The following is a 14,206-nucleotide window of genomic DNA, read 5'->3' on the forward strand; positions in this document are numbered from 1 at the left end:
TGTTAATTTCTATAGAAATTGCTATAAAAGTTTTTTTTCTGTATTAGTATATGTAGAAAAAAAAGTTCCATAGGAATTTCTATAGAATTTAACAGAGATTCTATGCAAATTCTATAGAATTTCTATAGGCTATACGTTCAAAAGTTTATAGAAATTCTATAAAACTTTTTTTCCTGGTTTACTATTACCCATAATATACGGGTCATGGTAAATCCATTATTACGCATTCATAAGTCTATTTCGATATGTTTTTTTAAAACATTGAAATAGACTGATAAATGTGTAATGATCTTTCTATACTGATTGTAATTAATCAACACAATTCTAGCGGGTATTCTAAATATTATCAAACAGGTACACACACACACACACAAATATATATATATACATATATATATATATATATATATATATATATATATATATATATATATATATATATATATATATATATATATATATATATATATATATATATATGTATATATATATATATATATATATATATATATATATATATATATATATATGTATATATATATATATATATATATATATATATATATATATATATATATATATATATATATATATATATATATATACAGTATCGGACAAAACGAGTGCAACCAAATAATGCTAATTAAGTTTCTTTATATAAAAGTGCTGCATTTTTTTTAATTTAGAGAAATAACTATGTAACTGTTTAGAGACAAAGTTCTTCAAGTTTTATTCATCACAAAGTTCATTATTTGTACACGAAAATTTATAAATTAATCAAAAGTATTAAAAAAAGTTGATTTCCTTCTGGACAAAACAAGTGCAACTCGACAAAATGTTGACCAAGCTGTACTTCACTATCAACATTTCGTGGCGTATCCTTTGTTGTCGATCACAGTCTTGCATCTTCGAGGCATAGATTCGATCAGGTGATCAATGAAACTTTGTGGAATCGCTGCCCAGGCCTTTTGGATTTGTTCAAACAGTTGATCCTTATTACGAACACCTTCACGATTAATTCTGCGATTGACGATCTCCCACAGGTTCTCGATAGGGTTGAGATCCGAAGATTGAGGCGGCCAATCCATCACCGATAGGTGGTTGTCTTGAAACCACTGCTTGACTACTTTTGCAATGTGTTTCGGATCGTTGTCTTACTAAAAAAACCATTTTATTGGCATATTCCATTCAGCATGAGGTAACATAACATCTTTCAGGATATTTTTATACTTGAAACGGTCCATTATTCCATCGTTTCGATGTATTGGACCTAGACCGTTAGCAGAAAAACACCCCCAGACCATTACATTGCCTCCACCATGCTTCACAGTCTTATGGCAGTAACATGAAATTGAGGCGTTTTCCGGCCGGTCAACGTACACGGCAAATGCCATCGCTCCCAATGATGTTGAACTTCGATTCATCACTGAACAGGACAGTTCGCCATTTCTGCACATTCCAGTCAATATGAGATGTAGCAAACAGGAGTCTTTTCTTCTGGTTTTTTAGTGAAATCAGCGGTTTCTTTGCAGGGCATCGAGAAAACAATCCGGCTTCAACAGCACGTCGTCTGATTGTTCGGTCCGATGCAGGCAGCTCTAATTGCTTTTGTAACTGATAATATCCAGGGATCCTTCTTGAAGGATCTGACGATCATAGAATCCTCTCTAGAAGTGGTGGAACGCGGTCTTCCACCTTTGTTATCTGCTGCCAACCGTAGTACGATATTTGGAACATAGTCTTGATACGGTCCATTTTTCACGCGATATTTATCACAAATACTTTTTGTGACATTCCACTTACGTAATCGCCAATAATTTTCTTTCTTAGTTCCAACCCAAGACTGTCGGGAGCCATTTTTGCACTTGAAGTCATAAAAATAATAAAAATAAATAATCACGCTTCTCAAGGCTTACCGTGTTACATTTACCTTGTGATGATACAATAATGCTCTGTGGAACACAACGTCTTGCTTGGATATGGATTGTATTGGTGTAATGAAACACTTGTTGTGTTTCACTCCTTGTATTGATGTTCTTTGATAAAACACTTTGATAAAACTCACTTCGATAAACTGTCTTGATAATACTGACTGATTGACTTCGATATATTGAGTGAATTACATGTCGATTTACATGTCTCTTATATAGTAAAATGAACCTGTGTGAACCTGTTCTGGAAGATTCTAGATGCTTCTTTTCGATGCTTCTGGAAGCTTCTGGATGCGCCTGAATGTTTCTGGATATTTCTGGATGCTACTGGATGCTTCCAGATGCTTCTTTTGGAAACTTCTGGAAGCTTCTGGATGCGTCTGGATGCAATGGATGTTTCTGGTTATTTCTGGATGCTACTGATTGCTTACAGATGCTTCTTCTGGAAATTTCTGGAAGCTTCTGCATGCTTCTGGAAACTTTTGGACACTTCCTTTAATTATTAAAAAGCTTCCGTGACGTTGACACGGACCAGACTTAAGAAAATGAAACAAACTAAAAAAGTTGCACTTGTTTTGTCCGCTGCAAAATAGCACTTGTCAACAAAATTCTGCCTGTGTGCTGTCACCTGTCAGCTGATTGCTCATGTCATGGCATGCTATGACTCCAGACTTCTGAACTGTTTGCTGTGGTAGTATAGTTCGTTTCGTTTTTAAGACATGTAAAATTAGGAACTTTTTTTAGCGTTGTTCGAATGTATTGAATGTTTTCAAAGGAGGGATTCAATATGTTCCTTTTATATTCGAGGATATATTCAATATATTCGAGGGACTCAATATATTCCTTTGAGCTCACTTTTCTTTTACAATTTTTAGAAAAAACTTATTTTCATGTCTGCATTTAAAAATCAATTCCAAATTTTTATTTAATAAACATTCTTGCTTCGTATTTGTGATTATATCAAGTCTTTCTTGTAGGCATAATATGCATTTTTAATAATATCACTATTTGCAGGTGCTGTTTTAAGGATGGACCAATTCAATTTAAAAATTACCAATATTTTTATCTTGCAATACCCATATTTATTTTGACAGCATGGTGTTTTTTGAATACTTTTTATTTATAAAGGGCTGTTTATGTTTTGCAAAACATTTTTTTTATTCACCCTCTGTTAAGCCAATATATTGTTTATCAGGTAAGTTCTTAGAGGAAACAACACTTTAATATACCACGTTAATTGATAAACATTATCCACTCGATGGGCAACTGTCTTTTTTGTTTACAATTACGATTTTCTGTTGTTTTTTCATTTAGGATTTATTTTTTATTTAGCGAAGTATTATTGTGATCTTTTATAATTCTTTCCATATTTTTTGTGCAACTGACTGTGACATTTTTTGTGCAACAGCTAGCTTTTATTGTATTATGATTACAAGATTTATGTAATTTAATAGAGGGCGGAAAGTGTTTATCGAAAAAAAATCACTTTTCTTATGTTAGTGGAAACATTCTCCCCTAAATCCCAACGGGCACGCGTTGTCCGGAAGATATCGTTTGAACGTCTCACGGACGTCGAGACGTCCGAAAGACGTTTGACTAACGCTCTCTCCGGGCATCGCATGCCCACTGGGATAGGAGGTTGAACCAAATTACGTTTCTACTTCTATTTCACTTTTTTGTATTCTTTTTTTTCAGAGTCAAATTTTAGTTCAAAATTTTGATATCCACGTTTTTAAAGGGCAACTTCAAAAATTCGTTTGAGGAATTGAACTCAATTTCATATGAGGAGATTTAATTTAGCCCGTAATCAACTGAAATTGGGATTTGTTTTAGAACTTGGAGTGAATGATTTGAAGTAATATTAATATACAATAACTCATCGTTTGGTTTTTGAAATGCTTATATATTTTTTCAGAGAAGTTAAATGTGACATCAAGAAATTCACAATTTTTAAATTTATGCTTATTTCGATTTGAAAGCCAATATTTAAAAAAAAGTTTATATTTTTTCTAATTTTATTGAGGTGTAGACCAGATTATTTTGGCATAACAATCAAACCATCATCACAATAGAGGCCCAAATCATTAATATTCATTATTTTACTTGATAAATCTAAAATACATATATATCCAAAATACAAGTATATCCAACAAATCCCCAAATTTCTGCTCCATCATAACTGCCCATTGGTACATCAAAGCAGTCATGCTTATTTTTCTTTTTCAAATTTCCTTATTATAATAAAGTAAGATTTTTCTGCAATGTTTTATACGAAATGTCTCTTTTGGAATAACTGTGTGAATTTTTGCAAATTCAACTGTTTTATCTAAAATATCTGCAATTATTAGGAAATATACATGTATATATATATATATGTGTGTGTGTGTGTGTGTGTGTGTGTGTGTGTGTGTGTGTGTGTGTGTGTGTGTATGTATATATATATATATATATATCGGGCCGGCGCAAAAAGGTGTTACCTGTAGTGGTGGTAGTTGGGGGGGGGGGGGGCGAAGTTAAATTAAAATTTTTGCTGATTAAAAAAGTTGGTCTAAAAGGTCTATATTTGCCGACTGACCTGTCTAAAAGGGTCAAAGTTGTCAACTAAATGAAGGAAAAATTTATTGATTGGGAAGAGAAAGGGTCCCTTCCCTTTACGCCTTCTTTCGTGCTGGCCTGGTATATATTTAGAAAACAATCGCGTTTGTAAAATATGACTACTAAAAATGAAGTTGCAGATTACAAAACACTTTTTTTTAAATACTCCGCAAATGTTATGGGTTTTTTTTGGAAGCTAATCAGTTTCGCTGACACGTTAATTCATTTCAAGGGAAGTTAATCTATTTTAAAATATATTAACTCTCCGGTTATTCTTAAACTTTATGATTTAAAGTATTTAAAATACAACGAAAATAGTTTTTTAAGAAAGAATTTTGAGCCGTACAATTTATTGAATATTTATATTAAAAATAAAAATTAGACCGTAATTTTTCAACATACCTATATAAAAAATTACTTTTTCTGTAGCTTAACATATATTTCTGTGCCTGTAACTTAGCAAATATTTAAAGAACATTATAACTAGAAAAAAAAAGTTTTCAGCAAAAATTATAAACAAATATTTTTGTTTCTAATATCCGTAAAATAATATATAATAATAAAACAAATGAATTTATATACATATATATATATATATATATATAACTCACACATAAACTAATTGAATAATATACAGGTACAAAAAAATGACTTTATATAAAATACTAATTCTGATGTTTATAATCCAGATCCATACAAACTCAGATCCATAAAATTTATGGCAACGGAGATCTTACAACTCGATCATTTATTGGTTGTGTATATCGAAAGTTATTTGTAATCGTCGAGGAATCAGATTGACGTTGAAACTTATAGCAGTTATGTTGTTCCCATTCTTCTCGAGGATTATTTTTGCTCATTCTTTCAAGTTGATTAAGAGAAATACGCACAATCTCTGGAAGAACCGTCCAGGTTACATTTTCAGTAAGAGGAGGCATTGTTAGTGATCCAGGATACCTAAAGTAATGGTTTAGATTTTTAGGTAACAGAAGATAAGGATCTACATTGAATGAAGCACTATTGTTCATATAAGGAACTTTATCAAACATCTCAAGAAACACTTCAAATTCTTTGTTGTCTTCGTACTTTTCATTTGCATCTATAAGTATACCAATGACAGCTAAACCATCAGGACTCGTGATAGATTCATTTTCTGTCTGGTATAAATCGGTATTCCAATGAACTGCATGAAATTCGGCTGCGTATCTTTTTCCGTCAATAGTATGCTCGCAACCAAGTTCGCATTTACCTTTGTGAACTTCTCCCCAGTGAAAATGCATTTCACGAAAAGCATAGTTGTGTACTAACCCCCCTCCAGTTAAAGAGATTGCATTAACGTTGTCAGCTTTAAATGAAATATTCCATCCAATGTTTGTTACATGAACTAAAATATTTTGACGATCTAAATTTAAAGGGGTTAGGCTTTCGTCGTGTTGCACATTTTTTGTATCAATATTAATCGGTGATTGCTTTGCTTTTTTTGAATTTAAAGTTTTCCAAATTGCTTTCCAATGCTGAGAAACATGAGCTTGTGACGAATCCCACAAAAGTCCACTGGGAGCATCAGAAGATTCAACCTCATTTTCTTTTGTTTCAGTATCTTTTGACATACTAATAAAAAATATTGTTTTATTACAAATTATTAATTTGATAACTAACTTTATTAAAGAGTAAAATTTTTATAACTTTAATAATTACTTCATCCGTTTCTATGTTATATTTATAACTTAAAATATAATATATAAATATTAAAGCATAATACAAGAATTATTTTGTCATTGTCACGCCATTGTGTAACTGATAATTTTTATATATGCATGACTAAGTAACTTTATTTAGTTAATTCGATCTTTATTGAATAGGATAAGAATGGAATGCCAATCCTAGTGTTTCCAAAAGAAAGACAACAGTTGATTACTTATAGCGCAACTCTAAAGATATTTTTGAATTTGGGTTTAGGTACTTTGAATTACATGATACATTTGTTAAAAATCAACATGACGCTTCATTAACATAATGGTAAAAAGATTATAAACAGATAGACTTTTGTTCAGAAATAAATAAAAAAGCGTTGCTGTTAAAATCGTTTTCGAAATTTTTTTTTTTACTGGATTATGTTTTTAAAAAAAATAGGCGTAGTAAAATCCTTTTTTTTTTTCAAGCATCATAAAAAAGTAATCGTATTTGTTGAAGAGTGAATTTTTCTTTATCATGTTTTTTTGTTTAAACTTATCAAGGGAATACAAAATCGGAGCAGAAAAAAAAACAAGACGCTCAAACTTTTTAATTGATTAGCATTCTACGTTCTTTTCAACCCAGCTGTTATTTGTTGCCTATAATTATTTGTAACCTATATTTATTTGTAACCTATATTTATTTGTAACCTATATTTATTTGTAACCTATATTTATTTGTAACCTATATTTATTTGTAACCTGTATTTATTTTAATATTTTATCTATTACTTTTATTCAATCTTTTATCTCCAATAAAAGATTGAATAAAATTGCTCATGATGATCAGTTTAGTCACATTTAAAGCCTTTTTAAATATATTTTGATGAGATCTAAAAGTAAAGATACACATAAATAGGCCAAAAAGCATTAGGTGAAGTAGCTGAGTGACAAACAGCAGATATAAATAATGGCTCTATTAGCAGTAATATAGAAATAAAAAGATAAAAATTTTCAAAGAATTGCGTCAGAAATACATTGAAATTATTTAAAACAACAGGTAGCATTCAGTATCAATCAGGATTTACAATGTTGAAAAAAAATAAAAGAACGCAAGTACCGTCTTATATTTCGTCATGTAGGAGCTAACCCAAGGTTCAGTTATGATTAACTTACCAACGCATTCATCAATAACTGTGAAAAATGTTACAGTTAGAAATATTATAGTCAGGAAAAACATAAGTGTTTTATGCATTAATTAGGAAAGGTAATGTTAGGAAAGGTAAACCGACGGCTACAGTGACGTCAATGGACGGCCAGAGTTCGGCCTACAAGATTAAGATTGTGTTCAAGGAGAGAGTTAGGTGGTTTTTAAAAAAGTGGGAGCAAGTAATTTTTGGTGATAAAAGTAACTTTGAAGAAATAAATATTAAAATAAAAGTTCTTTATATAGATTTAAATCTGAAAAGTATATTAATTACTTTTTGTATTGTGGTATTGTTGCAAGGTTGCGGTGGAAGTTTTGGTATTTGGGGCTGCTTTAATTTTGAAGGAGTTAGTGCGTTTAATATTTAAACAAGCCAAATTAGCTATAAAATTTATATAGAGATTCTAAAGAACTGGCATGAACCGCATGGTTCTATCAGGAAACATACTGATTGATTGAAACGAATGGTGGCATTTTTAACAAGATATGGCAACTGCTTACACAGGTTATACAGTCAAATCATGGATGAAAAAACAAAAGTAGATTTATTGCCTTGGCCAGCACAAAATATTGCAACAACCTTGTTAAATTGATTTGAAAAAAATGTGTAGTTTGAAAAAAAGCTGGAGATATTTTAAACTTTCGCAAAATAAACTTTAGCAAAATCTTGTTGAAATAATACAACTAACCCTTAACAAAAACGAATGCAGAGTTAAAAATTCATTTTTATTTGTATCTGAGGCTAAAGAATGGATTATCGAAAAAAATGAAATTCAGGTTTCGTTTGATGTTATTAATTTGTATACATCGATTCCACTAAATAAAGCAACGATTCCACTAAATAAAGCAACGGTTGCTATAATTGATATTGAGATAAATGAATTGAGATGAAGATAATCTTAGGATAACTAAATTATCATTAGTAGATATTCACAAACACGCCAAACATTGTAGTGTTTCAATCAACTGAAGTAAACCAAAAATTATTTCTTTACTTCTTATAACTATACGCGTAAGATTCGCGAAGCAATTGAAATACAACACTTACAATGCTCTAAATCACAGGAGAATGCCTTAAATCACGACAGTAGTAACTTAGTGATGACGCGCCATTGGAGATTTCTTTTTGTTAAACTTAACAAGTCTAAATCTGCTACGTTGCAATGACATCATTTTTGTTTTAATTTTTATAAATTTTGTATAACGGTTTTTTTAGTTTGATAATGACTCACTATATAAGCCGAAATATCACTATTAAATAATAAAAATAATATATAACCAAACATGATGTTTTTTATCAATTAAATATGTATATATATATATATATATATATATATATATATATATATATATATATATATATATATATATATATACATATACATATATATACTGCCTAACTTTGCAACACTTTTGACACTATTTAACTGGTTAATCTTGTTTTTTGTTGCGTTTTTTTTTTACATTCTGAGTTTCATTTAAGAAAAGCTTGCTTTTTTTTAACTACTTTCATTTTTGATCTTATTCTCTTATTGTCTTGTACTAGTTTCTCTAGCACTTTAGGTTTACTTAAATACTGACCTTTAACTCTCGGAGTGTTGAATTTATTTGCGTGTACGAGTGCCAATACCAATAAAGTACGAGTGATATATTATTAAAGCACTAGTTTTTTAAGTGTATTGAAATAACATTGCCTGCTACTCTGACGTCTTATTTATGACTTCATTGTTTTGTGAAACCTCGGTTGCATTCTTGTACTGGTAAACTGTTCGGTTTAATTTTTAAAAACCTAACAACCCCAAACTGCTGCAATTACAACTGCAAACCTTAAGCCAATTTTCCAATCAGCTAATCTGATAAGTACTGAAACAAAATAAAATTAAAAAGCTGTACTTAGCACGGTTGTTCACATTCTTGTAAAGAGTTTTGGTATGCTTTATATCTTTAATGACTGGGTGATAATTGTTCTTCAGTTAAGGTTGTTTGTGATTTACGAATGTAAGCACAAGTCATTTTTGTTTTAAAATATTTTAGAAAAATTAAAAAAGGCCATCATACTTATAAATATTAGATTATTATTACTATTATTATTAGATTATTATTATTTAATATTAGATATTTTATATTTATTTCCGTTTTAAAGAGTTATTAATTAATTAGTTTAGTCGCGATTTTTATAAAATAATGGTTGGCTCATAACTTTTTGGAAACTAACAATTTCAATTTTAGAAAGAGAATATTGATCGATAAAAGACAATATTGATTGACAAATAGTCTGAGAGAATTACGAGTTGACCTGAACAATAATAGTATGAAGTTGAAATTTTGCATTGAGGAAGTAGACAGTCTCTGGATGAGCGTAAAAGAAATCCCGTTTATTGCCTCGCGAACATCCCTATTGGGACGAAAAATGAGCCAATTTTGACAGCACTTAATATCATAAACTGTATAACGTTAAATAGAAGAGTTTATGCTAATCAATATTTATAATAGAATTATGACTAGAAAACAATTATTTTCAAAGTTATTTATGTTTGAAAAGTGTAAAAGCACAAAACTTCATTAGACTTTTTGTTTTCATAAGATAATTTTTTACTGCGAAAAACTTAATCATTTCTTTTGTTTTTATAAGAAATCTTTTCCATGAAACATTCTCGTAATACGAGAATCACTTATGAGTGGAATAATTTGGTTTTGCAATAAAAAAAGTTTTCGTCTGATTGAAACGTAAACTTACAAGCGTTTAACTTTCCATGTAGTAAAAGTCTTTACATTTTTCAAAGAAAATGGTGTTTGTGTATTGGGCAAGCTTGGCTTTAATAAAGAAAGTTACGACAAAGTAAAATAAAGGTCTCAAAACATTGGTTCGACAAAGCGAAGAACTGAGTATAAAGAAACAATGCAGGTTAAAACTTGTTTTTATCTCCATAGTTCATTCAGACGAATTATTTCTAATTATTTGTTTATAAAATCAAACATATATTTGGTTGTATAATTGAAAATAAAGTTGCTTGTTATTAAAAAAGGTTTGGGATTAGAAAACATACCAGATAAGTTATTTTTTGCACATTTTTAGTTATCTTAAAGACCATCATAGCTGTAGAAGAAAGTTTGTGGATAGTCGTAAAGATCAGTCATTATTTGAACCATGAAAGAAACAACAACCCTCATTTGAAGATATTCAAATCTAATATTATACTATTCGAAAAAAATCGCATAATATACAATCAGTACCTGAAATTATTTTTGATTACTGGGCAACCAAAAAGAAAGTTGGAGAATCTGCAGTAAGTATTTTCATGGTCTTAGAGTTCATCTTCAGGTTATCGAATGGAAAATGCTAGATGAATCTTTCAACTTAGATGCAAAAGAATGGGGATGGAAATTAGATAATGGTTGTCTTGTTCCAATACTAACAGACAAAGATGTGGCACCACCCAATATATTAAAAGTAATTCGCTGTCAATATAAACCTTTGTCAAGAAATATGTGCGGAACTAAAATAAATTATTGCAGGAAAAACAGAATAAAATGCATGTCTGCATGCAATGGATGTTACGGGCAAGACTGCAGTAACAAAATTGTAAATTTTTTAATATATTATATGGACATAATCTTCTTAAAATGCACATAATCTTCTTAAAATATATTAGTTATTTTTGAGATACGATTGTTTTACATTTTTAGGATTTTGAAATTGAAGAAGTTTAAAGTGATAAAATTGAAAAGGAGAGAAATTTATTTGATGATTTGTTATGAGAAAAGTAAGTTAACTAATTTTAAAGAAATTTATATTCAAGTCTCAAAGTTATTTTAAAATAATATATTTCTTTTCACTTTATTTTTCTCATTTAAAGTTACGCGCAGATAAAAGCTATGTTTCGAAAACAAAAAGTATATTAGTTTAACGCCTTTACACTTTTCAAATGTAAATAACTTAAAAAATAATCGTTTTCAAGTCATAGTTTATGTATAAGTATTGATCAGCATAAATTTTTTTTATCCAACGATATATAGTTTATATATTTTTGCCTCAATTTGCACCAAAAGGGATGTTCCTTAAGCGCAATCAACGAAGCTTTTTTTTACGCTAATCCAGAGACTGTCTACTTTCTCTCTGCAAAGTTTCAGTTTTATATCAGTTTTGTCCAGGTTTGACCCTATTTTTCGCTAATTCTCTCCTACTAAAAAAGGTTTCTTGATAGTTAAAAATTTTCTACAAAACTGTGTTTTCCTTTTTTTTTTTTTTTTTTGTAATATTAAATTTTAGTTTTAATATTTCGAAGTTATTTTTTATAAATATAAAAAAGTAAAGGTTTTTTTTTATTAAGAGCATAATGTCAATTTTTTGAAAAAAGTTCACATTAAACTCAAACAAAATGTTCTTCGCAATACGAGGACACACTATTTTAAAGACTATTTGTTTTAGCTTTCTATAAATGCAAAAATAAAAAAATAAAAATTGCAACAACGGCCCACTATTTTTTTTCTTTTTGTTTATTTACTTTTATCCAGCATACTCAACAGTTTATCGAACCAAATCATATATAGAAAACAAACTATAATCAATAAACATTTAATGTTATTATAAACAATTATATATTATAACGCGATTAAGAGAAAGAGATAAACTGCGCCTTTAAACAAATAAATTGCATTGTTGAACTACACCCTTAAACAAATAAATTGCATTGTTGAACTACACCCTTAAACAAATAAAATTGCACTTTTTCACAAAGTATTTTAGTTTTGAATTTTTTATTACTTATTTAAAAAAAAAGATATTTTTTTAAGTAGATATCTTTTTAAATCCTCAAAATCTAAAATTAGGTCTAATATAAAATTTAAAAAAAAAATGTCTTTAGAGTTAAGCCTAGTTAGACATAAGAATTTTTTTTTTTTAACTTTATAAAATAAAAGATATAAAAATGATAAATGTGAAATGAATATTTACCAGCACCTATTTTACTTATATAAATATATTAATAGCAATCCTCCAGTAGTGGTGTAGTGGTAAAGCGCTCGTCTCATAAGCGAGAGGTTCCTAGTTCGATCCCCACCACGTCCCTGGTAGTACCGCGCTCAACTTGTTTCTCCGCGCAGCAGCCTTGTTCCTCAAGGTTCGTGTTTCAGAGTTATAGAGTTGAGAGAGGGTTATAACTACTATTAAGTAGCCTCCTCATCTGCATTGGCCTTCTCGGCCTTGAGGAGGTGGATTACAAAACAAACAAAAACAAAAAAAACCTAAAATCTAATTAAAGTATTTGTAAAAGAAAATATTCATTTTCAAAAAATTAATCCAATTACAACAATTTGTCAAGATAATTGAAACTGATTAAATATACAGAGTGTTCAATAGAATATCGAAGACCTGTATAACAGAACTATTTTTGAAAATATAATGCATATGAAGAAAATATTTCTAAAGGCATTTAAGATGCAAACGTAAAGAACATTGTTAATTTTGCAAAATAATAAATTCTAAATATTTTTGGAAATTCTTCATATATATTAAAGTAAATAACTTTTCGAGTTTTTACTTAAATAGTCATCATATTATATATTATATTTTATGAAATTACATTTTATAAAACTACATTAGAAATTACATTATTTTTTAACCAACAATAATATATAACTATCGAAAATAATATTAACCATTTTAATAACATAATTCAACATGTTAATATGTTTTAAAGTAAGTATTAGATTTCTTTGTTAAAAAATAAAGTTTACCTAAAATACTTGCGCCTAGTGTTGACAAAAAGAACGTTGAGTCATCAAAACTTGAAAAACGATTTTTTTTTTTTTTTAACTTTTAATTCGGGGTTGTTTTATTCACAGTAATAAAATACAAACATCTATAAAGAACACTATTTCTGCAAACAAATAACAAAGCACAGACACTTTTCATTCATCTGTAAATTGAGTTTGTTATACTAAAAAATATTTTGTTATTATTGTACTCTCCAATGATTGCTTTTCCAAACAGTTTAAAAAAACTTTTATGCAATTGCTATATAAAGATATGTATCTACTTAGTACTTAGTCTTCATATCTAAAAATGCATTATTTTAATGCTAGAGATATATTTTTTTTAAAAGTAATTAATAAATTTTATTCAAAAATAAAATTGACAAGAGCAGGATTTATTAATGTTTTTTTATTGTTTTTTTTAATTATATTATTCTGATTATAATTTATTATAGGTATTTATTTGTAACATTAAAATTTTTTTAAAACAACATTAAAAAATTTACCGTTTCTATTTCACACAAAGAACAGGTAAACACAAATTGTATGTAGAAGGAACAAATATTATTCAAATATTCTGCTTTATTTGCTCAGAAGTTGTTTTTGTACATGCAGTGTGTAATCTTAAAAGTTACTTTTCTGAAATTAAGCTATTTGATATAATTGAGTAAATTAAACGATATGGAAAATTTACTAAATCATACTAGTATAAAAGAACTTGCAACATTGTTAGATTCACCAACCTAGCATGGCTAAAGTTAAATCGGCTAACCTAGCATATCACATAATTAAATTGACCAACCTAGCATCCCAGTAGTACTGTAGCAAAGGGTTCTCAAAGTCCGCAGCCGGGGAGGCCCAGAGTTTTTTTGGGTTCTAGCAAACATTTTTTTAAAAAAAAAGTTCTTAAAGTTACCACTGTAAAAAAAAATAACATCTATTTAAACGATCGTCCATAAAGTACGTATGCTCGGAGGGGAAGAGGGGGTCTGCAAATGGCGTATATGAGATGGGAGGGCAGTGGGTCAATAATAAAAGAAAGGAGA

General features: G+C 29.1%; 1 protein-coding gene across 2 annotated transcripts; it reads right to left on the minus strand.

Annotated features, from left to right (window-relative positions):
* Positions 1–5,023: 5,023 nt before the first annotated feature.
* LOC100202430 (carbonic anhydrase 1) lies at positions 5,024–13,300 on the minus strand. 2 transcript variants are annotated; one of them, XM_065800305.1, is made up of 2 exons: positions 13,143–13,300; positions 5,024–6,137 (listed from the first exon to the last, which is right to left on the minus strand). In XM_065800305.1, exon 2 carries the CDS (start codon positions 6,134–6,136, stop codon positions 5,243–5,245), a length of 894 nt encoding a protein of 297 aa, XP_065656377.1. In that variant the 5' UTR covers position 6,137; positions 13,143–13,300; the 3' UTR covers positions 5,024–5,242. The 2 variants fall into 2 exon arrangements, with proteins under 2 accessions (XP_065656377.1, XP_065656378.1); XM_065800306.1 differs by lacking the exon at positions 13,143–13,300 and adding an exon at positions 8,455–8,478.
* Positions 13,301–14,206: the final 906 nt, after the last annotated feature.

The sequence above is a fragment of the Hydra vulgaris genome, chromosome 06 (assembly GCF_038396675.1).
Source record: "Hydra vulgaris chromosome 06, alternate assembly HydraT2T_AEP".
Classification (NCBI taxonomy): domain Eukaryota; kingdom Metazoa; phylum Cnidaria; class Hydrozoa; order Anthoathecata; family Hydridae; genus Hydra; species Hydra vulgaris.

Coding starts and splice junctions, on each gene's coding strand:
- LOC100202430 (XM_065800305.1), bottom strand. CDS start 6,136: ATGTCAAAAGATACTGAAACAAAAGAAAATGAGGTTGAATCTTCTGAT.